General features: G+C 45.8%; 2 protein-coding genes and 1 long non-coding RNA gene across 3 annotated transcripts; 2 read left to right on the plus strand and 1 right to left on the minus strand.

Moving 5' to 3' along the window:
- Positions 1 to 2,299: 2,299 nt before the first annotated feature.
- On the plus strand, positions 2,300 to 4,182 carry LOC122376536. Its single transcript, XM_043356437.1, has 2 exons — positions 2,300 to 2,513; positions 3,732 to 4,182. The coding sequence occupies exons 1-2, from the start codon at positions 2,477 to 2,479 to the stop codon at positions 4,133 to 4,135; spliced, it is 441 nt and encodes a 146-aa protein (XP_043212372.1). The 5' UTR covers positions 2,300 to 2,476; the 3' UTR covers positions 4,136 to 4,182.
- Positions 4,183 to 4,666: 484 nt separating this feature from the next.
- On the plus strand, positions 4,667 to 6,240 carry LOC122376539. Its single transcript, XM_043356438.1, has 2 exons — positions 4,667 to 5,699; positions 6,031 to 6,240. Exons 1-2 carry the CDS (start codon positions 4,825 to 4,827, stop codon positions 6,236 to 6,238), a joined length of 1,083 nt encoding a protein of 360 aa, XP_043212373.1. The 5' UTR covers positions 4,667 to 4,824; the 3' UTR covers positions 6,239 to 6,240.
- A 12,437-nt stretch (positions 6,241 to 18,677) lies between these two features.
- On the minus strand, positions 18,678 to 21,298 carry LOC122376538. The gene is made up of 3 exons (XR_006255653.1): positions 20,995 to 21,298; positions 20,195 to 20,360; positions 18,678 to 19,782 (listed from the first exon to the last, which is right to left on the minus strand). It is a non-coding gene; the product is annotated as an uncharacterized LOC122376538 (long non-coding RNA).
- Positions 21,299 to 23,326: the final 2,028 nt, after the last annotated feature.

Below are 23,326 nucleotides of genomic sequence, written 5' to 3' on the forward strand. Positions count from 1 at the left end.
TCACCGGTTGACCTAGGACCTTAAAATCGGGTACCAATCTCTGCGTCTCGTAACGGCGCACACGCTCGTTTTTTCCGCGACGCGCTAGCTCCACCAGGGGCGAAACGGCGAGGGGGGGGTCGTACCCGCCCCCCCCCCTCGGCCGGCGCGTATGTAGAAAACCAATAGGTCCGGCGAGGGTTAAGGGAGCGTTTTGTACGGTTTTTCAATACATGCATACAAGCAACGTTATTCTGGTTTTGGCCGTTTTCAAAAATGGGAAATGCGTGTAATAGCCGTTTTCACGATGGGCTACCTGGCGAACTCATCAAACTTGACCAACTCTGCACCGAAGAAATCTCTTCAAATAGTTTATTCAGCATTAAAACCTCTGATCATTTGAAGAAAAAAAAACAGGCATATTAGCAACTGTGTAACCCAAACTGATAACTGTTAAGAAATATAATGAACCAAATTGAATCTCAACACGCGGCTTAATGCGCTGCGTGTTGGAAGCAGAAAATATGTCCTGCATTCCAATGGGAAGTGCGGAGACACGTTTTGCACGCTTAAGCGCTGTGTTCCGCCATTTAGTGAAAAGCGCACGTGAACCATCAATACCTTTAACACTAGTCAGCCAAAAATATCAGCTTACTCTTGATTTTACTGTTTGACGTTCTGTTCAATCCTACCCCTCATCTTGTGACTTATTCATTTGTGCGCTTGAAGTGATCCGCCATCGTTCACCCGCGCCGGGCCGGTGCTCCGCGACTTCCACGCCGGGCCGGGGGGAGGGGGTGTCTGAACACCACCCCCCCGTCTAACTCAGCTCCTGGGCCACGTAGCGACACGCGGTAAGCGGCATTCGAAAGAGCGTCAAAAATAAGGACGAAAACACTTCAGTCATTTTTTTAATCAGGTCAAAGGTCAGGTCGCCAGAGGCCCAGAGCCCAGAGGTCAACAAAGGTCAAATGTAGTCCATTTTAACAATTTTGGAAACTGCCAACGGCTAACTCGGGAACCAATAGAGCTACAGCGCCGCGGGAAAGCGCATTCGATAGCCCTTTCACAGACCGTTCTGGGTAATGTTCTCAGATTTGACCTCAGGTCAACGGTTTAACCTCCAGAGGGCAAAAACTGTAAAAATAGCAGTTTTCACGAAAATGGTTTTTCGCCAATAGCAATTGACTCGAGAGAGCCGCAGCATCGTGTTTCTCTCGTCGAGACGCGTTGAATTTACTATTTGTTGACCTTGAAAGGTTATTTTGAAAATTTGACCTCAGGTCAAGGTCATGACCTGACCGGAAAGGGTCATGTTGCATATCAGCCGATCCGTATCGTCGAGCTGAATACATCTGACGTGTTTTTATCGCTCTAGCACGTCTTTATCAAAAGTTATAGCCAAAAAACTGCTGGTGACCGTTTATGACCGGAGATGACCTCAGGGGCACACAGAGGGGTCACAACTAAGTGCATTTTTCCGATTCAGTGTGTCATGTTTACCTATGAACCGATGTTTGTGAGGGTTTTGAACATCATTCGTCCAAAAGAGGCACATTTCAATTTTCTCCCATTGACTTATAATGGAGAGGTCGCAAAATTGACCTGACCTTAGGTCACAGATATCGAAATTCCGAGATATACATTCTGTACATACTTTTACTCTTATCAATCGCTGAAAGTTTCAAGGCGATCGTTCAGTCGCTGTAGCTATGACGAGGATTGAAACTTTTTCTGAGGTGAGGTCACTTGACCTGACCTGGTGACCGATCCTGAGAGCCCTGGGTCTGAAATTTTCACAACATGTGTGGAAAAGATGAATGAACAGATGTGCCAAAAACGAGCGCCGCCCTTTTTGAGATATCTGCGAAAAACCGCAGGGGTGTTCAAACACCTCGCCCCCCGGCCCGGCGCGGGTTAAATAAACAGACGTAATCTTGTAACGCTCGCTCAATTTCATTACAACACGCTCGTGTCAATAATGTACAGGCTCTCCGAAATTCGATGATTTCGAATCCCCAGTGAACTCACCGCAAAGTATGCATTAATTACATATGACGGCTTTATGTCCTATTAGGATGTGCATTTTTTGGCGGACCCCCATTCCGAAAACGTAGCTGAACCCCCGTCCCCCGCATACAAAGGCATTTAGGAATTGCATAGTTGGCTCCCACCGCCCCATCGTGCACTATCAGTTCAGCTATGTCATTTTGCGAGGATCAGTTTCATAATAACATCTTGGTTCGCTTGTCGTTTCTGGGAATGGGGGGACCGGACCGCCCACCGTCATCAGGAGCCAATCATGGCGGGTACCTCTGTGACGTCATCTCCTCCGGGGTAGCCTCTGGGCCGATGACACGGGAACTATTACTACCTTTCCATTTCAAGGTGGACGCTGAGAGGTAAATGAAGTTGTAAATTAACGTGTTTCTAGTGGTAAACGAATGGATATGAGCTAAGGACAGCAAACGGCTCATCCGATATCTTTCAACCGTCCATGGAAGTGCGCAAGTTCTACGGAGCATCCAGTCAACGTAAGTACCAGTGGAAAGTGCATCTGCTAACTATTTGAAGTAATTGGTGAATTTTGTTATTGACATGAATTTTAATCATCGAAGGAGGCATAATTCGTGAAGATAATTAATTATTAATTGACAGTAATATGTACATCCCTCGTCTCATGCGCATGTTCGGAGTTTTTTTCGACAAAACATATTGATTGCCTTGGACAAAACCAAAATTATCTCAAAGGCTATGACCTACCGGTCACTCGGAAATCATAATACCAAGGCGCGTACAGCGCCACACCATGGACTGGACCCATCATTGCATATATTTTCCACCAGATTGACAACAATACACTTAAGTTTATATTTGCTCCCAAAACAAACTTGCTTATTGTTGCCACACTTGACGTGCCATTTGTTTAGTGACGGACCCAATCGAAAGAGTGGAACATCGCTCGTCTCTGATATTACATATTTTCGATTGGCTGATAACATAGCCCTCGAGATATACTCAGTTTTGTCGAATAAAAACACCCACCACGCAGTAGGACGAGGGCTGTTAGTAGGTATGTCGTGCACCTTATGTCTTTACTGTTTATTGCAAAAGTGTGACTTCTCGCTAACTCTTTTGAATAACGATTTATCCTATTGTTTTGTTTAACTACAATAAGTCTAAAATTTCATTTTTGGACACATGAATTGCATGTTCACAAACTATGCGCTGGACAATTCAAAATACCAACATTTTCAATAGCATTTTCAAACACATGGTGGTTCTCGCATCGATGGGTAAAATACACGACTGGGTGCGGAATTCGTTAACACATTTGCCAAATACTTATGTACTCTTGCTTCATACATGACATTGCCCTTGAATCGCAAGAAGAAAATGCTAATGAACATGTTTCTGAACTCTATGAATGCACGCTTGGTTCCATCAAGAAACTAATCAACGAATAATTTTACAGTAATGCTACTGAAAATCATGTAGTGTAATGTAAATCATGTATTTCAGCGTGCATCAAGGCATGAAAATAAATATGCAATTGCATGTATAACAGCGAATTGTATTACATCTGAATATTGGCTTATTGCGTGTTAACGATTTATGTCCGTCAGTGGGCTATAAATACCTTGGTCAAAAGCTATTGATCCACCAACGTCAAGCTGCATTTACGGATTTACACGGTTGATATTTTGACTTATAACTATCATCTAATGACCGTCATTGTTTCATTTCGCCAGGGTTCGTGCCTCAGGCAATAGCTGCGGGCACCGATGTCTGCAATCACCACTGCCGCGACTTCCATCGCCGGCAACTTCAGCAGATTATTCGAGAGAAGTTAAGAAGTTTCAAAGAGGAGCAATTCAATGTTCAGTTCGAGGTGGTCTTCTTCCATGCTTCCTGCATCGATGGCCTCATGCGGCGCATGAAAAAGGAAAAGTACGGCTGGCACAAATCTGACGAGGAACGTCTCGTTCCCTATCTTGGTACAGGCTGGTTCGAGCAGCACATAAACCAGAAAGATTACAATCGTGTTGCCCATGGCACATTCCAGGTGAAACCCCGTGTGTGGGGACAGCTAATGAAACTGCGAGTCAGGTTCACCAGAGAGAAATGTGTTCGTGGAGCATCTGAGACAGGTTGAACGGGGAGTTTTCGTTGGAGTTGTGTGAGGCGATTTTAGGTAAATGGTTGGTCAAAAATTGTTATGTTGGCGCAGTAGTTTTCTGGATGTTTTGCGTTGAATTAAGTGTTTGTGCATGTCGTGTGATTTGCATATATGTACATACCCGTGACATTGTAACTGGCCATTGTTAGGTATACATATTAGAAGCCACCATGCATTTCAATATATCATTTCATGATGTAGTCTCAAAAAACTGTGATGAACTAGTTAGCATGATAGAAAAACAGCATAATGTAAAACTGAAGCCGACAAAGACGGAGATCGAATCACTTTCTGCTTATCGGCGAAAACGTTTGTGGTCGTGGAAAAAGTGCGGTGGCTGGAAACGTTCTCAAATGGTGGAAAATACCCCTGATTTCTCGTGGAGTGTGAGTAACGTAGTACACTTTTGGAACAACGTGCTGATCGAAAACCGCCATTTGCAGAAACGTGTTGCAAAATTGAAAACTGAGAAGCGCGTGCTTCAGAACCGACCGAACGCCACTAAAGTCAGGTCAGAGTCTGTTGGCAAAAGAGGAGAGAGAAAGCGTCTAAAAAAGGCTAGCTTGACCAAGCCAAGCAATTCTGAATCCCCAACAAAAGTTTTACGTCATGTCGTCAAATCTGGCGTATCATTTCATCAGTACGGCAATTTACGTTGTCATGGTATGCCCGGGCGCACAAAATTGATCAAACGAGACAAAGAATTACGGGCTGACGCCGAACGTCAAGGGCATCTTCACGATCGAAGTGCAAACTCCTCCCAGATACCTTTGCTCACAGCATGCAAGCGTATACTGGGTGGAACCCGTGGAGCCGGAGAGAACGCTCCCGGAAAACTTTGGTTCAAGATAAGTGGAGATGGCACTCAATGCCGGAAAGTTGGCTTTGTTAACCTGACTGTTGAGCTTATCCGTCCCCTTCCAGCCAAACGCTCAGCCACTGTTTTAGCCTGCGTCAAGGGAGCTGAGGACGCCGAGACCCCAGACCTGGTGGCTGCCCTGAGGCAGATTGATGCTGAGATGCAGGCTATTAAGGACATCAACGGTGTACCCGTTCAGTTTTATCTCGGCGCCGACCTGAAATTTATATGGATGGTGTTGGGCCTGGCAGGCGGTTTGAGCGACTTTCCCTGTCCATACTGTACCGTTCATCGAACCAAAAAACATCTGGAAAGAGGAGAGGAGCGCTCGATTGACACCATGGCTGCTCTGGGCAGTCAGAGCAAAATGTCCAGGAAAAAGGCATCCTACCGCCAAGGCATGAAGGGACCGCCCTTGCTGACGCAGATCCCTATCCGTCGCGTTATTGCTGATGAGATGCACTTGATTCTGAGAGTTTTCGATCGCTTGTTTTTGAAAATTAAGGTTCAGCTTGCCAAAGAAGGGCGTTTGGCAGATCTTGAAACCAAGATGGAAGTCATTCTGAAGCGCAAGGTCAAAATTACAGAAAATATGCTTGTTTCCACGAGACTAAACCTGAAGGACCGCGAACTGCTCTTGGACCAGCTTAACATGGGACTGCCAGTTGAGGAATGTGGGAGGCAGTTCATGCGACTTATCCGCTCTGTTCGTGAAATGTGTCGCACAGGCGAGGCCGACAGAGCAACGCTGCAGCGTTTGTGTGACGATTGGCGGGTCCATTTTTTGTCTGTGTGTCAGGATAGCGATTTTACTCCGTATATGCATATTATGTGTTTTCACCTACCCGACCTCGTGTGTGACACTGATGCATTTTTTCATCATTTCAATCAGCAGCTGGTGGAAAAAGCGAACATGCAGCTACGGAAAGATGCTGAAAGATACAAATATTCACCACATAGTTTGATGCTGCAGAGTGTTAAACGTCATATGCTGTCCTAGGAATGTTAGGAGGCAGTTCATGCGACTTATCCGCTCTGTTCGTGAAATGTGTCGCACAGGCGAGGCCGACAGAGCAACGCTGCAGCGTTTGTGTGACGATTGGCGGGTCCATTTTTTGTATGTGTGTCAGGATAGCGATTTTACCCCGTACATGCATGTTATGTGTCTTTACCTACCCGACCTCATGTGTGACAATGTTAAACGTCCTGTGCAGTCCTAGGAATGTTAGGAGGCCAATACACGAAAGAGGTTGCAATATGTGTTTCCGTTCCATGATTATTCCAACGTGCTTAATTTTATCATAGTGGCCATCCTCTAGCTATGCCAGGAGTCAAAGAGGCTATTCCTGGCACTGAGTCAATAAAACATGGCGATGAAGTGGGTACAAGAGTCACCGATCACTGTTCGTTCCAATCAGTGATGAACGTCCCCACAACCAAACGTCAGTCGACGTTTCGACAAATGCTACTAACTGCAAGAGTTGCAGACCAAATACTGGAGATGTCAATCGGTAGCAATCTTTTCAGATGCCAAAGGATCAATCTGGTAATAACTTGGTACATTTTGTATTTCGAACCTACGAGTATGCATATTGCTTGCTTAATTGTTTTTACAATGCTACGCCAAGGGCATGTAAACCTTAGTTGTTGCACTAAGAAAATAAAATTCGGAGAAAGGCACGTTGACGGTTTTTAGAAGCCAGTTTAGAAGACAGTTTCTTACAGATCTATCGCTTAGAACAGTCAACATTTTTTAAACCCTGGTACAGTTTCTAGGAAAATTTTCTTTTGACGTAACTACCTTTTCTCACTTGTTTCATAAAAAAAAATGCTAAGTCGTTAACAGTATAACTAAAATACCCACCAATTGTATCCACTTATTCAGAATCCCACTGATGTCCAGCTCCTCGTCAAAGAGGTTCAGTGGGATCCAGTGGGATCATCAGTTTAAGAAACTGGTGCACCAGCTGAGTAACAATCGTGCCGTGGTTTTTTTTACGCCATGCGCAACAAGTCATGCTTAATCCTCTCCCGTATTGGTGTTTTACCAGCCGCGAACGTATATGGTCCGTTGGACCATTGCCGTTTGTCCCTTGATCGAGCTAGAGCTTCGCGGATGAAACGGGCGTGCTGCCCGTGACGAGAGGAAGCCGATGATACCTAGTTTTAAGGTCCCAGGCCATTGGCTGACCTTCCAGGTCAGGTCAATGACCCAAAGGTCGGGAATATCATACCTTGTTAGAACTTCGTAAAGTGAGGTTGTGATAGGTTTTTTCCGGGATGCTTACCACGATGTCATGTTAATTTTGGATCACATATCATGCCCCCATGCCATTAGATCAGGTAGGGTCAGGTCGGGTCAGGTCAGGCTACCAACCAGTGGACAAGTCCTGTCGGGTATTGATAGTAGGTATCAACCACCACTGACAGCTTCGTAACATGTTACAAAAGCACCATAACTTCTAAGTAAATGTTCAGATGGGTTATGAATTCGATATTAGCTTCAAAAACTTCCCTAAAAACATGTAGCAGGACAAGTCCTGTCGGGTATTGATAGTAGGTATCAACCACCACTGACAGCTTCGTAACATGTTACAAAAGTACCATAACTTCTAAGTAAATGTTCAGATGGGTGATGAATTCGATATTAGCCTCAAAAACTTCCCTAAAAACATGTAGCACTCGCAAAAGTGAACCAAGGTCATCAAAGGTCAATGACTTTGATCTGACATTCACTTGACCTTGATGCCCACTATAATGCATGGAACCAACATTTCACATGTCTGAGCCTTTACAACTTCAAACAGAGTGGAAACACGCAGATAATGCTAACCGATATATGTACGTCGAATCGCGATTCCCGCCCAGCATGGTCTCGAGAAATTCACTACGTTTCCATGACAAGTCTAAACCTGAAACACTAAACAGACTCTTTCCGCAGTCAGGAAATCGCATGCGAGAGCCTATTGGGAGCACGCTCGCATCAATCGCACGCTTCTCCGCATGCGATTGATGCGGGCAGAATTTTAATGCATTTGAATAGGCTCTCGCACGCGATTTCTTGAATGCGGAAAGAGTCTGTCTCAGCCTTAAATCGATTTAGCGAAATTTCACGTGCGTTTTTCTCGGATGCTATTCACCTTATGCAAAAAATGAGCATATATATGGTTTTAGCTGGCATCTAATCCTATATTTACGTTTAACCCGCGCCCCGGCCCCCCCCCCATTTGGTACACATTTGGTCAGATATGGTACAGATTTGGTCAAATTATAGGTTCAGTGTGTTTCTTCGTAGCTATAGCTAGTGGCTAATTACTTATATGCCTTCTTTGTCACACTATCAGACATTATCATCGACTAAAACACTTAAATGAATTCATAATTTAAATATATTTGTTGTAAAAGAGATTTGGTACAGATTTGGTCAAATTAAGTGTATTCACCAGATGCCCGTCGTGAAAACGGCTAATATAAAATTTTTAGTGACTTTAGTGGCTCCGACTCCGAAATGGCAGTCAGGGCTCAAAACCACTAAGCTTTCTCCAACCCACCATTCAGATCGCAAATTCCAAGATCGATGGAGGTCCTGTATCGATAAAAACACGCATCGATCTAACGCGTAAAGGCTCCAGACCGTACACGTGGAGGGAAGAATGTCATGGGACCGTACCGTTATGTTTACCTGGCAGCCCGGCGTTTCAAGCTAACAGTCAGGCTACCTTAGTGTTCGCGCAATCATCTAGCGGACTGGCATTGTTGACAACACGTACGAAACGTCAGAAAGGTTTAAAGGCTGTGTGATTACCGTCACTTATTTCCCTTCTCAGTAACAGAAACAGCGGGAGGGCTGCGAGAGGGTTAAAGCGTCCAACCCTTCCGGCCCACGTGTGAATGTCCGTGCCCCCACTATCGCTTCCAGAAACTGACGCGCGCGGCCGCTATTGTGCGCCCGTCAAACCCAGCCCGCCCTTTGACAGCGGGCGGGTCATCAGCGGTCCGCCCGCGTCCCTTCCTGTGACGTCACTACGGTCCTGGAACGCAAGCGAAGCGTAGCCCAGCGGTGCATTGTTGTCATTGTTGTGGGTACATAGGCATTAAAAACAATTAGTTCTGCTAGCATCATGTCTCTCTCGTCCAATGGTGTAGAATGGTGTGTAATTTGACCTCCAAAGATGAACATGTTTTAAGGTCGAGCTCATGACCTGACCGGTAAAACTCATGTTGCATCCCAATCGATTGCCTATTGTAAAACTAGATGCATTGCAGCTGTTTTACTGCTCTTCCATGTCTCCATCACATGGCAATTGTCCAAAAGTGCTTTTTTCGACTGCTTAACCCTCGCCGGCACAGGTGGGGGGGGGGGGAGGGTATGCAACCATCCCCGGAGGTTTTTCGCGAATAACTCGCGTAAAAAGCGGCCGATCGCGACGGAACTTACAGTCCCTCGCATATGTCAATTTAACACCTACCCCGAAAATTTCATGACCTTGACCCAAATCACCTTTGACCTGTGACCTACTTTCCGAGACCATGTTTGGCCGGAATCGCGATTCGGCGTATGTCGGCTCGCATTAGCCGCGCGTTTGCGCTTTTTGTGGTTTCAAACGCTCAAACATGTGATTTGATGTTGCTCCCATGCATTTGGGTGGATGTCAAGGTCACCTGAAGGTCAGGTCAGGTAATTGACCTTTGGTGACCTCGATCCACTTTTTCGAGTTTTACATGTATCTAGGCTAGTTTTTGGAGCTGAATTCGAATTTAGCAACCATTCGAACATTTACGAAGTAGTGTTGGTGCCTTCGTAACATGTTACAAAGCTGTCAGAGGTGGTTGACACGTATTACGAATACCCGTCACGACCCCTACTGGTTGACCTGACCTGACATGACCCGACCCGACCTGGTCTAAATGCTCAATGACATCATCTGTGATCAAAACTAACACGATATTCGTGATCGACACCCCGGGAAACCCCATAGCAGCCACACTTAACGACTTTCTAACCGGTCCCGATTTTCCCGACTTCTGGGTCATTGACCTGACCTAGAAGGTCAATTGATGACCTAGGACCTTAAAATTGGGTATCATCGGCTTCCTCTCGTGACGGGAAACAAGCTAATTTTTTTCCGCAAAGCTCTAGCTCTCAGAGGAGTGCAAGATAGAAATATCCCTGCACTGTAGACCCATTGCCTAAAACCTCTACTAGAAAGGTTTAGGTCTTTCAAAAGTGCTACTTCAACAAAACAGCTTTCGCGTGACACGTGCCACCATGGGTGGAGCTTTTCCGGGAAAGTTTGTGGGGCGAAAAGGCATCAAACCTACACTGTCCGACTGTCAAGTTGAATAAAATGAACACTGAATCAATTCCTGTCGTGGCAAATGTAACATTTTGCATAACACAGACATTCCAAAGCTCCTCAATGATTGATTTGAAAAGCAACAAAGTCCTGCAAATCAGCTTAAGTTGGGCTGCCCCACCAACTGTACAGGAAGCTCCGCCCCTGCGTGCCACGACGATCACCTATATGTAGATGTATTAAGAGCAATTAATTACGGGGTAGAAGAAATAGGCTTCCCACAAAAAGGGCGGCAGGTCGATCAGCCCAACCACTGCAACGGTTACTGAGGCATGAAATATATGCCTCTTAAAAGCGTTACAGGCTGGGCCGGGCCATTATACCGGGCTTCTAAAAAAATTTAGATGGATTTCTTTTGCGAATAGAGGACCCCTAACAACATTAACCCTCGCCCGCACATGGGGGGGGGGGTTGCCATCCCCCCAGGTAGTTTTTCTGCTCTGCACTCAACATTTTTAAAGCTAGAAGCCTGATTTTTCGTATAGCTGCTCCTCTATCCTTTATCGATGTCCACTGAAAATTTCAAGTTTCTGTGGTTTTTGGTTTCGGAGATATCACCTTGTTTTTCAGGTCATGTCATGACCCAAATGACCAATTCTCAACATCTTGCGTTGGCTATGGGCCTTGTGAGCTTCTGACACCTTGATTTCGGCCTTTTATGCCAGTCTCACCTCCCACCTATCATGGAACATGTTGTTCGACGATGTACAGATGTCAAGGTCAAGGTCAAGGTCAACCTAGGTCATCTAAAATAATTGCGTTTTAGGCAAGCTGAATTTGCTTTTCGTGAATTTTTTTGACTGCATTTTTGGTAAAAGCTTCTCAGATCATGATTTCAAGTAATATGGACACATAAACAATCGGTGCACACATCAGTATACACACAGACACACACAGACATACAAACACATATAATTGACCTTGACCTAACTTGACCTGAAATGACCTCAGCAGCAAAAACCTGGTCGGGTAGTGTGACAAAGAGCTTCTAGCTGGCTTGGCACCAGAAAACGGCATCGTCATCGGTATATGATAAGCAGCGCACTTGATATCCAACGGTGACCCAAAACAGCAACATTTTTTAGTTTGACCTGACCTGGAAGGTCAATGGCTGACCTGAGAAGGTAAAACTGGGTATCATTGGATTCGTCTCTTCCCAAAAAAACCTTTTTGGTCTTTACCGCCAAGCTCTATCTCCAACAGGAACGAAATGGCGCGGGGGGGATGGCAACCCCCCCCCCCCCCATGTGCGTTCTATAGGATGGGAAAATGGCATGTGCGGGCGAGGGTTAAAGCAAAATCAATGCACGTGGAAAAACGGAGAGTTTTTCGTAGATTTATATGACATCATGATTTGAGCTTAAAAAATGAAGCCGTGGTCTTAGGAAGTAAAAGCAAAACTCGTGAATTTATGCTTTCCCAGACTAAGTCGGTCGGTTCGACACCACGGAAGGTCCGCAAACACTTTATGGCAAAGAGAGCAACATCTTGAAACACAATTTTCCACATTATTGACAAGTTTCTGGCTCGAGGAAGTGTTAACAAAAGGTTCACGCACAGATAACAGTAGTGATAGTGATAGATAACAGTGGTTCACGCAATGCAAGGAACACAGCGGCGGCCATAAATCCAATCAAAGGCTCACGGCGAACACCACTCGTGTGAGAGATGCGCTACTCAGACTGTCAATGGTCAGCGATATCGGGTGGCTCTGCCGACGTTTTGGAGGGTACTGCAATATCAGGATGAGCAGAGATCCGGAAACGCTTAAGATCCAATGGTTCCAGCAAGACGGTGCCACGCCAATACCGCTAAAGAAAACCGGGACGCGCTGCCCGAAGCGCTCCCACATGTGGGAGCGCTTCGGGCAGCGCGTGATCTCGAGGTTCGAGACACGTCCGTGGTCGGCGAATTCTCCGAACGTAACCCCACCGGACTTTTTCCTTTAGGATCACCTCAAGTCCCAGGTGTACCGAAACCACCCAAAAAGTTCCGAAGATCATAAGGGTGCAGTGAAGTCAGCGGTGTGCCGTCTGCAGCTTTCCATGGGTCGTGCTGCAGCAGAGGTCGCGCTGCGCCGGGCTAAACTGTGCATCGAGCAAAAAGGGAATAATCTCGAACATAACCTCGGCGCGGCTCAGAAAGGCGACTGCCGAGGATCGAAATCCCCTCAAACGAAATGTCTTTGATGAGGCTTTTAGGTGATACCCAATTATGTTTTGTTACACTGATACACCCTTCAATACGTTAGTTATAAAATCGTCTAGCTTTTTTGAGAAGCCCGGTATGTAAATGCTGATATCTTTCCGTTATCTTAAAAAGATTTCGCTTCGCTTGCGCGGCCCGTTCGCTCGTAATAATATTTCTCCTTCGTTTTAACCCTCGCCCGCAGGGCATATTTTAACAATTTTTTACTGCGTCCTTAAGTTGAGCAGAGGGCACGTGCTATGACTAAGGGCACCGGGCAAGGAACAGACTAGGGCACTGAGGAGGGCAGAAAGTAGGGCAGGGCAAGGCACAGGGCATGGCACAGGACATTTTAGAGGCAAAGGTACAGGTCAGGGCACACAGCAGGGCACAGGTCAGGGAACCGGACGGCACAGGGCAGGGACGCAGTGGGTCAAATCAGCAGGGGCTACGTCCCAAGGCGAGGGGGCTGCGTCCCAGAATGCTGCGTCCCAGAATGGGACGCAGTAAGTGCCTTAAAATATGCCCTGCTCGCCCGTATTCGTGTTTGCCAGCGTCTAACGTATAGGGGGGGAGGGTCCGTTGGACCCTCCTAGCCGTTTGGCCTCTGATGGAGCTAGAGCTTCGCAGAAAAAAACGAGCGTGTTGCCCGCGACGAGAGTAAGCCGATGATACCCAATTTTATGGTCTTATTTATGTCATTGGTTGACCTTCCAGGTCAGGTCAATGACCCAAAAATCGGGAAAATCGGGACTTGCTGGAAGTTCGCAAAGTGAGGTTGAAAAAGGGATTTTGCGGGGTGCTGAACACGTGGTTCAAGTTAGTTTTGACCACATACCTATGATGTCTTAACGTATTTAGGCCACGTCGGGTCAGGTCAGGTCAGGTCAATCAGTAGGAGACCTGCCAGCCATCCATAGCAGATGTTGACCACCATTGACAGCTTCGTAGCATGTTACGAGGGCACCAAAACTACTTCATAAATCTTCAAATGGGAATTCGAAATCAGCTCCAGAAACTACCCTAAAAACATGTAAAACTCGAAAAAGTGAAGCAAGGTCATCAAAGGTCAATGACCTTGACCTGACCTTCACGTGACCTTGAAACCCACACCACAAAAATATTGGAAATTGCGCGGATAATGTGAGCCGACATATGCCAATTCGCGATTCCGGTCGAACATGGTCTCGAGAATCAGACCACAGGTCAAAGGTCATTGGGGTCAGGGTCATTGAATGCTAGGAATATGTGTAAAATTGATTAACTCGAGGGTACTGAAAGTTTTGTTGCGATCGGCCGCTTTTTGCGCAGATTATTTGCGAAAAACCGGGAGGGGTCCGTTCGACCCCGCTGTAACTGCATGTGAAGTCACTAAAAATCTGTCTTTAAAGTAAGAAAGGTTATTCCTCGAGCTGAGAGGGCAAAGTTGTACAGTTGGAGTACTTTAACACACCATGTAGATACGTACTTACATGCATACATTCTCGAATTAAACATCAATAATACCTACTATAGGCATATTGCTCTTTGGAACGTCGCTTTCGGTATGGGGATATCATAGGTCTGGGCCAGCTGACACGGGTGACATCCCCTCAGTGGGGTTCTGGCATGGTCTGCGTTGGCTCATCCACCACCACAATGGGCGGTTCCTCAAAACCAGCGTAATTGACCGGTGTGAGGCGGCGACGTGAGGCACGCGAGTGCGGGACCGTCCCCACGCCGTGGCGGTCCGGGTCAGGGGAGCAGCCCCCTCCCCGCGCGGCGGGCGGTCGCCCATTCATCCGCGACCCCAGCCCCATGACTGAGGGGTTGACAGAGGGCAAACATCACGTATTTAAACTGGACAAACAGACGGTGTTCTACGCTAGGGACATCTCGCGGCTGTGATTCACGATACTGCTTCGCCAAACTGCCTTTAGATGGTGGGTCAGTCGGTGTCCGTCTGCTGCTGTGCGCCGAGAATTAGCCCTATAAATTACGATGAATTACACCTTCTAGTGTGACGACACTGTCACATTATCATATAGGTCGCGTTTAGATGCAAATGAAGAAACGACTGCGTTGAAAAAATATGTCATTTCATCGAACGCTGAAATGCTCGAAGTGCTCGCTAAAAAATAAACTCGCTAACTGAGCCCTAAAGGTCGGCTGCCGTGTTGCATTGCATTTAAGCCAAAAACGCGGGCTGGGTGTAAGTTGACGAGAAACAATTTTTGGCCTGAAGTGTCCTCTAAAGTATGATCTACATAGATCCAGGGAACATATTTGCTATCTATGATGGTTTAGGAGATATTGAATCTTAAGTCCTCCGGTGTACCCTATTTTGCGGCGGCCCACGTGTTAAAAGCTGCTGAACATTTTTACTTTGACCAAAAAACGCGGGCACAGTTTTGACTGTACGAAAATGACTCTTGTCCTATCGTATTCCACGTGGGCTGAAAATTCAGAAACCAGGGAACATATTTGCTACGACCAGTACTTTTCACGATTCAGACCGAAAAGTGAAAAAATAGCCCCAAAACCCTATGACGGGCACCCCTCCGCGGCGCCCGGCCGCGGGTCGCTAGTTCCCGAAACGACACACCATGTTGCTTACTTTTTGGGATCTCCGCTGTTCCTAGCGACTTTATTTGGAAGCAATAGTTTGGCAGCTGAAAGTGCGGCACTTGTTGCGCGCAAAGCAGCATATACCACCGCGTGCTACAAAACGTTTTAGTCAAACATTTAAAAATCGTTAGATATCTGCGCTATATTTCCGGTTCAAGGCATTTCTCGATGTTGTGAGTGCCGAAACCGGTAATTGTGAGCCAGGGACCCCATTTTGGCTATCTCAACTCAAATCTAATGTTAAGGTGGGAGGGTCCCTTTAAGACGTGTCTGTGCCCCATGCCAGCCTTTCCCAGCGCCCGTATAGGCACGAGCCACCGCCCGCAGTGACACCTCGTCGCTCAGGTGGCGCATGCTAGTTCTAACCTCGCTTCCCAGATGACACTAGCCGTCCGCACCAGGGGTGATACTGCACCGCAAGACACATTTAAGAACGGAGAGGCAGCTGCGGCTGGTGAGACTAAATGCTTACTTCGAAATCTAAGCTGCGTTGCGGCATTGGCGGTTATGTGCGGCGTGTATGCCGCATGCTTAGTAAGCGGCGACCACTAAATTAAAAACTCAATAGCTTTGACCTGTTTTCAATGGATAACACTGCATACCAAAAATGTCCATCGCTCTCGTCATAGGATATTTAGATTTAAATAACTAACTTATCTACATCATCGTTTTGAACCAAATTAATACTTTCAACTTGACCCTCGCCCGTATTGGTGTTTTTCCAGCCGCGAACGTATAAGGTATAACCCCTTGCCGTTTCGCTCCTGATCAAGCTAGAGCTTCGCGGAAAAAACGAGCGTGTTGCCCGTGACGAGAGGAAGCCGATGATACCCAATTTTAAGGTCCTAGGTCATCGGTTGACCTTCCAGGTCAGGTCAATGACCCAAAAGGCGGCAAAATCAGGACCTGTTAGAACGTCGTAGTGTGGCTGCTATGGGGTTTTTCGGGGTGCTGATCACGAATATCATGCTAGTTTTGATTACAGATGATGTCTTCATTCATTTAGGCCAGGTCGGGTCAGGTCAGGTCAGGTCAACCAGTAGAGGTCCTGCCGGGTATTTGTAGTAGGTGTCAACCGCCTCTGACAGCCTCGTAACATGTTACGAAGGCACCAAAACTACTTTGTAAACGTTCATGTGGTTGCTAAATTCGAATTCAGCTCGAAAAACTGGCCTAGAAACATGTCAAACTCGAAAAAGTGAACCGAGGTCACCAAAGGTCAATGACCTGACCTGACCTTCAGATGACCTTGACACCCACCCTAATGGATGGGGGCAAGATCATATCACATGTTTGAACGCTTGAAACCACGAAAAGACTGCAAACGCGCTGCTAATGCGAGCCGACATACGCTGAATCGCGGTTCCGGCCAAACATGGTCTCGAAAAGTAGGTCACAGGTCAAGGGTTATTTGCGTCAGGGTCATGAAATTTTCAGGGTAGGTGTAAAATTGATCAACGCGAGGGTACTAAAAGTTACGTCGTGATCGGCCGCTTTTTACGCGAGTTATTCGCGAAAAACCGAGGGGAGTCCGTTCGACCCCCCCCCCTAAAGGGCGAGGGTTAACTCACAGTCCGAACTCCGAACAAGTTCGGTCTTGTTTGTGAATTTGTCGGAGCATCACCTAAATCTAGTAGAGATGATGGAGGGAAACTAGGCTTTTAAGGAGGGAAGGGAGTCGGTGACGGTCAGGGGCACTACAAGCAGAGCAGTCATAAGCTGGTGACAGGGCTGACATACCATGTTTTGATAGCATGACTGAAACAGACTTTTTGGGTAGCCAGGAAATCGCATGCGAGAGCCTATTGAAATTCTTACATCGGCCTTTATATGCACCAGTCGTATACAGGTGCGGGATTTGGCATACGATTTCCAGACAATCGAAAGACTGTTTGGAGCCAACGAAGGAAGGAATGAGTGAGTACTAAGTTGAAAGCATTAATTTGGTTCAAAATGATGATGCAGATAACTTAGTTATTTAAATCTAAATATCTTGTGACGAGAGCGATTGGCATTTTTGGTATGCAGTGTTATTCATTGAAAACAGGTTGGAGCGTTTAAGTCTTTAATTTAGTGGTCGCCGCTTACTAATCATGCGGCATACACGCCGCACATAACCGCCAATGCCGCAACACAGCTTAGATTTCGAAGTAAGCATTTAGTCTCACCCACTCGGAAGGAGAAACTCTGCGGCCCCCAGTCAGAGTTGTTGGTAGCGTCAAGCGCCGGTGACGTCACGCGCGCTTGACTTTTCCCTTCACCATTGTTAACAATGGGGGAAACGGCAGTTTTGGCCCAACTTCGATTTAAGATATTTTGCTTGAAATTGAGAATACAAATATGAAACTTGGGGCATATTGAAGCATAATTAGTCCTTTCTCCAGATCCGTATCGATTTTTGCCATGTCTTGATTGCAAACAGGGAAAAAATCGCAGTATTTAACACTCAGTCCGCCTATCCTTTAAGATGGGCATACGTGGTTCTAATGGGTTTATTCATTCTGGACATTGCGTAACGTGCTTGCGGTTCTGGCACCACTGTTTGGACAATGGAAGATTGCACCAAAGTTCTGACATTGCTTCATTTCGCTTCATGTCACCTAGTCAGGTCACGTGATCCGGCCCGCGTGGGGCCGCTAGGGGATATCATATATGGGGTGCTTTCGGTATCCGGAAAATATTGTCCCTCGGATATTATCCGTCGGAAAATTATTGGTGAGCGCCTATCTTCAGCATGTCTCGTTGTCGCGATACCGAACGTGATCCCCGATAATTCTCGCTGATCCCGGTCCCGGTTAATTCTCCCCGATTTTCCGGGGCCCAGTGTTTCACCGGTGATAGCAGCACGCTGCTATCACACGTGTCAAATTGGGTTTCCATGGAAACATCAACAAACCATGGCGCCGTCAATCTGTGTGATGTCATCAAATACTGCTGCTAACATCTTCACGGCCGTGCGATCAAACAAATGTATCAAACGCAATCCAACGAGACAGCAACTCTGTTCCAAACGCAGCTCACGGATTACACGAAACGTCATTAGTGTGACCTCATCACATTACGTCAGCTCGCGCAATTTGATAGTAGCGTGCTGCTATCACCGGTGAAACAGGGCCCGGATGCCGAAAGCAGGGTTGGACATCCCCTCGGTATCTTTTATGATAGCGGAGAGACGGCGGCGCCCAGCGTTCGTGTTTAGGCATCGAGTTCGCATTAACGTATTGGGCGCCGCCGCAATACGTTACATATAAATATATATATATATATATATATATATATGACACAAGTATTTTTAATGCCTTGTACCTGTACAGGTATTGTATATGTACAGGTATTACGCTCGATAACTACACGTTAGCTCGTACGGCATAACAAGCCCTTCGTTTGTTGCATCTAAAACACGAACACACGCAATATTTTTGCATCCAATTGATCTGGTCTTTGTCGTTATTAAGTCACTGAATTAGTCCGATAATTATCGATTATCACAATGCGCATTATAGAAAAGTTATCAGGAACAGAGCTGTATTCAGCGAGGGGAGGGGTTAGTGGGTACACGGAATCACATCTCCATCACATCACATATCATCTTACATCAGACGACATCACATCTCTCCCTTGAGACAATTGTTGCGGACAATAACGGAAATCAACAAATACTGTGCAACATGAAGCTCAATTGTCCCCTCGCCCGCGGTAAGAGATTGCGCCCCACCGAACTTGGAGGCGACGCCGCGCGAGGCGCCTTCGGCGTGAGCGTCGGGGAGCGTCGGGGACAGCCTCTACCGCAGGTGGCGGCGCTGGGCGGCGGCAGCGGTGCCGCCAGCAGGCGCTGGCCGTCGATCATCGCAGATGTGTGCAACATAAAATGGCACGTTGCCAGCTAACAGTCAAGCTAGTTTAAGGAAAATGAATCATGAAAACGATACATCACGACACGGTCGAGAACAATTAAGGCTCCTAAGCGACATCACATCATTTCCGCCCTCACTGTACACGGACGCATTTTCGAGCACAAGTCACAAATTGGACCCAGTTCGCCGTGTGGAGACGGTAGCTAGCAGAAGGTCTGGAAACTCGATTCAGGCACAAACTGAACGACTACCCAGCTGTTACAAAAAAGAAAGGCTCAAGAGATCAATAAATAATATCGTGATGTAATGAATGATGTGTGCCTCTGCCAATCTGTTTACTGTGCGTGGTGACGCAGCTTCCGCACCTTCCGCTTGACAGCGTCTCCGCACGTCGAGTCGAGTTCACTGTTCGCAGGCGGATAAAGGTTCGCACACGAACGAACACTTTCAGGATTTTGGCACACTGCACGCCCCGCGAATATTTCTCGGCCATCATACGGGTGGCGTTGCGGATGACGCCGCGCTCTCGACTGAGCCCATCGGGGTGCATCGCATGGTAGGCACAGAAACAGGTCTCGAGCTCCCTGCACAGTTCCAAGAAAGACTCGGTGGGAACAGTCATGTCTCCAACACTGCGCAGCCGCGTCCACAGTGCCTGGACAGGGACGTCCTCGGCATGGGACAGGGACGTCCTCGGCCTCTGCCAGTTTGCTCTTCAGGCTTGCCAGTTCAGCCTCAAGTGCTGGGCATCTGGTACACCTGTTAGGACAAAAGGATCATCAGAACAAGAAAGGGATTTCAAAATACAGAAGTAACTTTAGCTATCATGGGTGCTATCAGCTATTCATGTGAGCATGGGTGGGTGGGGGGGGGGGGGGGGCATGGGTGCAGGTGTGTGTTTCATTCATGTGGGTGAGTACTGATTGTAACTAATATTCTACAATCCACAGGTACTGTGCTATAAAGCAATTACCAATTTTTATTCCTGACTTTATAGTAACACTGAGCTGGAGGAGGATATTCTTAACCAATCTTCCACCAATATTGGGCAATGACAGGAATTAAATTTATCTTTCAAACTGCACCTATTTTCTAGTAAAGTCATAGACATGTGTACATAAATAACATACTTGAAATGTATCTGAAATAAGTTAAATAAGATACGACGTACTTTTAAGGCTCACACTTCGTCTGTACAGATGCATCTGAATGCAGGCATTCTTCTGCTTGGAGTGATGAGTCTTTGGGAGCTGCTTGTTCTCCTTCTTCTTGCACCTGCCTTGACTCATCTTCCTCTCCACCTCTGTGTAGCAGCACCACTCCTTGGTGTTGTGACTCTGTAAAAATAACCGACTTTAGTAACAAACCCTTACTGCTAAATACGTGACATTAATGATGTCTATTCTAGCTGGTAACTCAGAGCTAACAAGAAGTTCAAAATTAAGTTGTTTGTTCAGCTGAGCTTTCCTTATAACAAAAAAGGCAAAATGGGGTAATTTTGACTATACCCAACTATCCATCTGATCTGGTCTGAGCTGAGCAACTTCATCCCTGTCCCAGCTGGTGGGAAACTCATTTAAAAAAGGTCCCTCAAAAATGGGTTATTCACCAATCCGGACAGCTGAAAAGCGAGCTGTCCGTAAAGTGTATACAGATTTGCTATTCAACCGATAGGTAAACTCATAAATATCTGATGGGCACACTTAAGGCCTGGCTACTCTACCTATGCGTTTTCTGCATGCGTTTTTTGCGGGCTTGCATGTTTTGCGAAATATCGATCTAGAAACAAAAGTAATAAATAATTTAACTTTAACATTAGCTATATACAAAAGTTAATAAAACTCTTATATTAACTTAAATATAATACCAAAACATATCACAAAAACATTGTTTTTACTACAACAGTAGGTACTACGCAAAACCCGCAAACCCGCGAAAACCGCATGCAGTGTAGTCAGGTGAGGCCTTTACCTTGGAGGACGAGTCAGGTTCCTGGATGGGACTGATGTAGGTAGCAGCTTCATGGCAGAATACTGCGGAGGCAACTTAAGCAGTTCTGACCTGAGGCCTCTTTCATAGTCAGCAGTTACAAAATGCAAAGAACACAAACAATACTGGCGGAAGTTCTTCGGGAATGGCTCCCCTCTTTTTATGATCTGCCACCATCGCCTTGCCATCACTTCATCCGCAGGGAACTCGTGATATTTGGTGCCGGGCGCCTGGTTGTTTCTTCTCCCGGACCCATTTCTACACGAAGGTTCCGCACAGTAAACCATCATAGAATTAAATCATCAGCAATCAGAAATCAAAGCAAAATGTTATCAATCACCAACTGATGCCCCATGAGCACCACGCAACAATCCACGATGCCTATGAATAATAAATATATCCGCGGACCGCGGCGGCCCTTAATTCAACTTTCAAATGTCCCGAAAACCAATATACCTTGCCAAAAACATTCGACGTGGTTTGATCTAGTGCATTATACATTTTCATAAACAAGGTAAAAATGATGTAATTTTGACGTCATAAAACACATCTTACTTGTTAGTCTCACAGTCTTATTATTGTTATGACGCAATCAAACTCATGCCAAACTACGACCTCAGCAGAATATTTGCGTCAAGATATGTTTCATCTGCGCAATGTTTGTCGTGATTGAGTGCTTCCATATCTCAAACTCGGACCGTACCTGTTATTTATAGGCATCTTGAAACTCTGCGTCCTCTCCGAGCCCAGAGATCCCTCTGCGTATTTACAAATTGCAACCGAGCTCCGCCGTGGGGTAAGGCGGGCAGGGGTTTTCGCACTACGGCTGCGGTTGAACTACCGTCTGTGGTAGAAACTTCAGGACGATGGCGCGTTTCATACGAAATCTGGCGCAATGTTTGTTTGCTTCTGAACTTGTACAGTTATTGCTGTGAATTCTTGAAGTGGGAGTGTTTCAATAACAATTTGTGGATTATTTGAGTTTCTTTATACAAGCATAGAATAGTATTATGAAACATTGTGTGGAAACTGCAAATACTGATATGATCAATTACTTAGTTTGGGAATTGATACACATTTTGTAGAGATTTGTCTGGCAAATGGTGTAACTAACCTCAAGCCTATCATGATCTGAAGCTGTTGTAACAAATCAAAATTGCTTTGATGTTACATACCACCTTGTTGGAAAGACTGGAGCATGGTTCAAGATGATGTGTAAAAATTCAAGATTTGTGCGAAAGCTTGTGACTGAAGAACGAAAACAGTTCTATATGATATGATGGCTCAATCAAACATGAAAATGGACGACAAAAGTAGAGTTTCAACATTCCAGCATGTGAAAATAACTTCAGAAATTCATAGTTCTTGTAGTATTGCATTCTTCTTATGTACAGTTATAGGTTTTGTTAGGGTATTTGAAATTCATTGTGTCAGTTGAGATATAGATGGATTTTGATTGCGGACAATTGTAGAATCATTGCATGGTAGCTAGGTACTTGTTCGGTAAAAAGGTATGTGATGAATGCCATGAGAAGGTTTTTTATGATTTAATATATGGTCGTTGTTGTACCTACAAAAATGCAAGCTTACTAGCAACTAGTTTCTGAATCAATCGAAAGTATTTGCCATGAATGTAAATATGTACCTGCAAAGTATGTCAATAAATTTGTGTGATGTTGACCAGAGAGCTTTATCATCTAGGCATTTATGTCGCTTCTTACATTAGGTGTTAAGCATAGTAATTACGGATGAACTTTGTGCCAATATCTTCAATGCACAATGTATGTAGCATGTCTACAACCCTCACTGATCCTGCTATAGCTATAGGCATTTGGCACCAGCAAGACCAAGGGCATGAACTTCACAGTTGCTCAATTCCTTTTGTCATGTACCACCAGTCACTTTTTTACTTAAGGTGCACATAGCAGTGCACACAACAATGTGCAGAGGGCCTACACAAAAACAACATGATTAGTGTGCACTATGCACAGCATTGTACCCATTTGAATATTTTGATCATTCAACAGTCAACAGTCAGGAGATAATTATTGAATATCACATTTATTATACATCACTTGTCAAACAAGAGCATGATGACACACATTTTGACAAGCAATCATTACGGAGCGAGCGAAGCGAGCGTAGTCTTTCCTTAGATTAACCCTCGCCCGTATAGAGGGGGGGTCGAACGGACCCCCCCTCCCATGGTTTTTCGCGAATAACTCGCGTAAAAAGCGGCCGATCGCGACGAAATTTTCAGTACCCTCGCGTTAGTCAATTTTACACCTACCCTGAAAATTTCATGACCCTGACC

This window comes from Amphibalanus amphitrite, unplaced genomic scaffold (genome assembly GCF_019059575.1).
Source record: "Amphibalanus amphitrite isolate SeventyFive unplaced genomic scaffold, NRLGWU_Aamphi_draft 002190F_arrow, whole genome shotgun sequence".
Classification (NCBI taxonomy): Eukaryota; Metazoa; Arthropoda; class Thecostraca; order Balanomorpha; family Balanidae; genus Amphibalanus; species Amphibalanus amphitrite.

What these genes read in the sequence shown, in the direction of transcription:
- LOC122376536 (XM_043356437.1), top strand. Translation starts at nt 2,477, where the DNA reads ATGGAAGTGCGCAAGTTCTACGGAGCATCCAGTCAAC. An exon ending in CTACGGAGCATCCAGTCAAC is followed by an intron (nt 2,514 to 3,731) that starts GTAAGTACCAGT and finishes TCATTTCGCCAG; the next exon opens with GGTTCGTGCCTCAGGCAATA.
- LOC122376539 (XM_043356438.1), top strand. Translation starts at nt 4,825, where the DNA reads ATGCCCGGGCGCACAAAATTGATCAAACGAGACAAAGAATTACGGGCT. An exon ending in CCAGTTGAGGAATGTGGGAG is followed by an intron (nt 5,700 to 6,030) that starts GCAGTTCATGCG and finishes GAATGTTAGGAG; the next exon opens with GCAGTTCATGCGACTTATCC.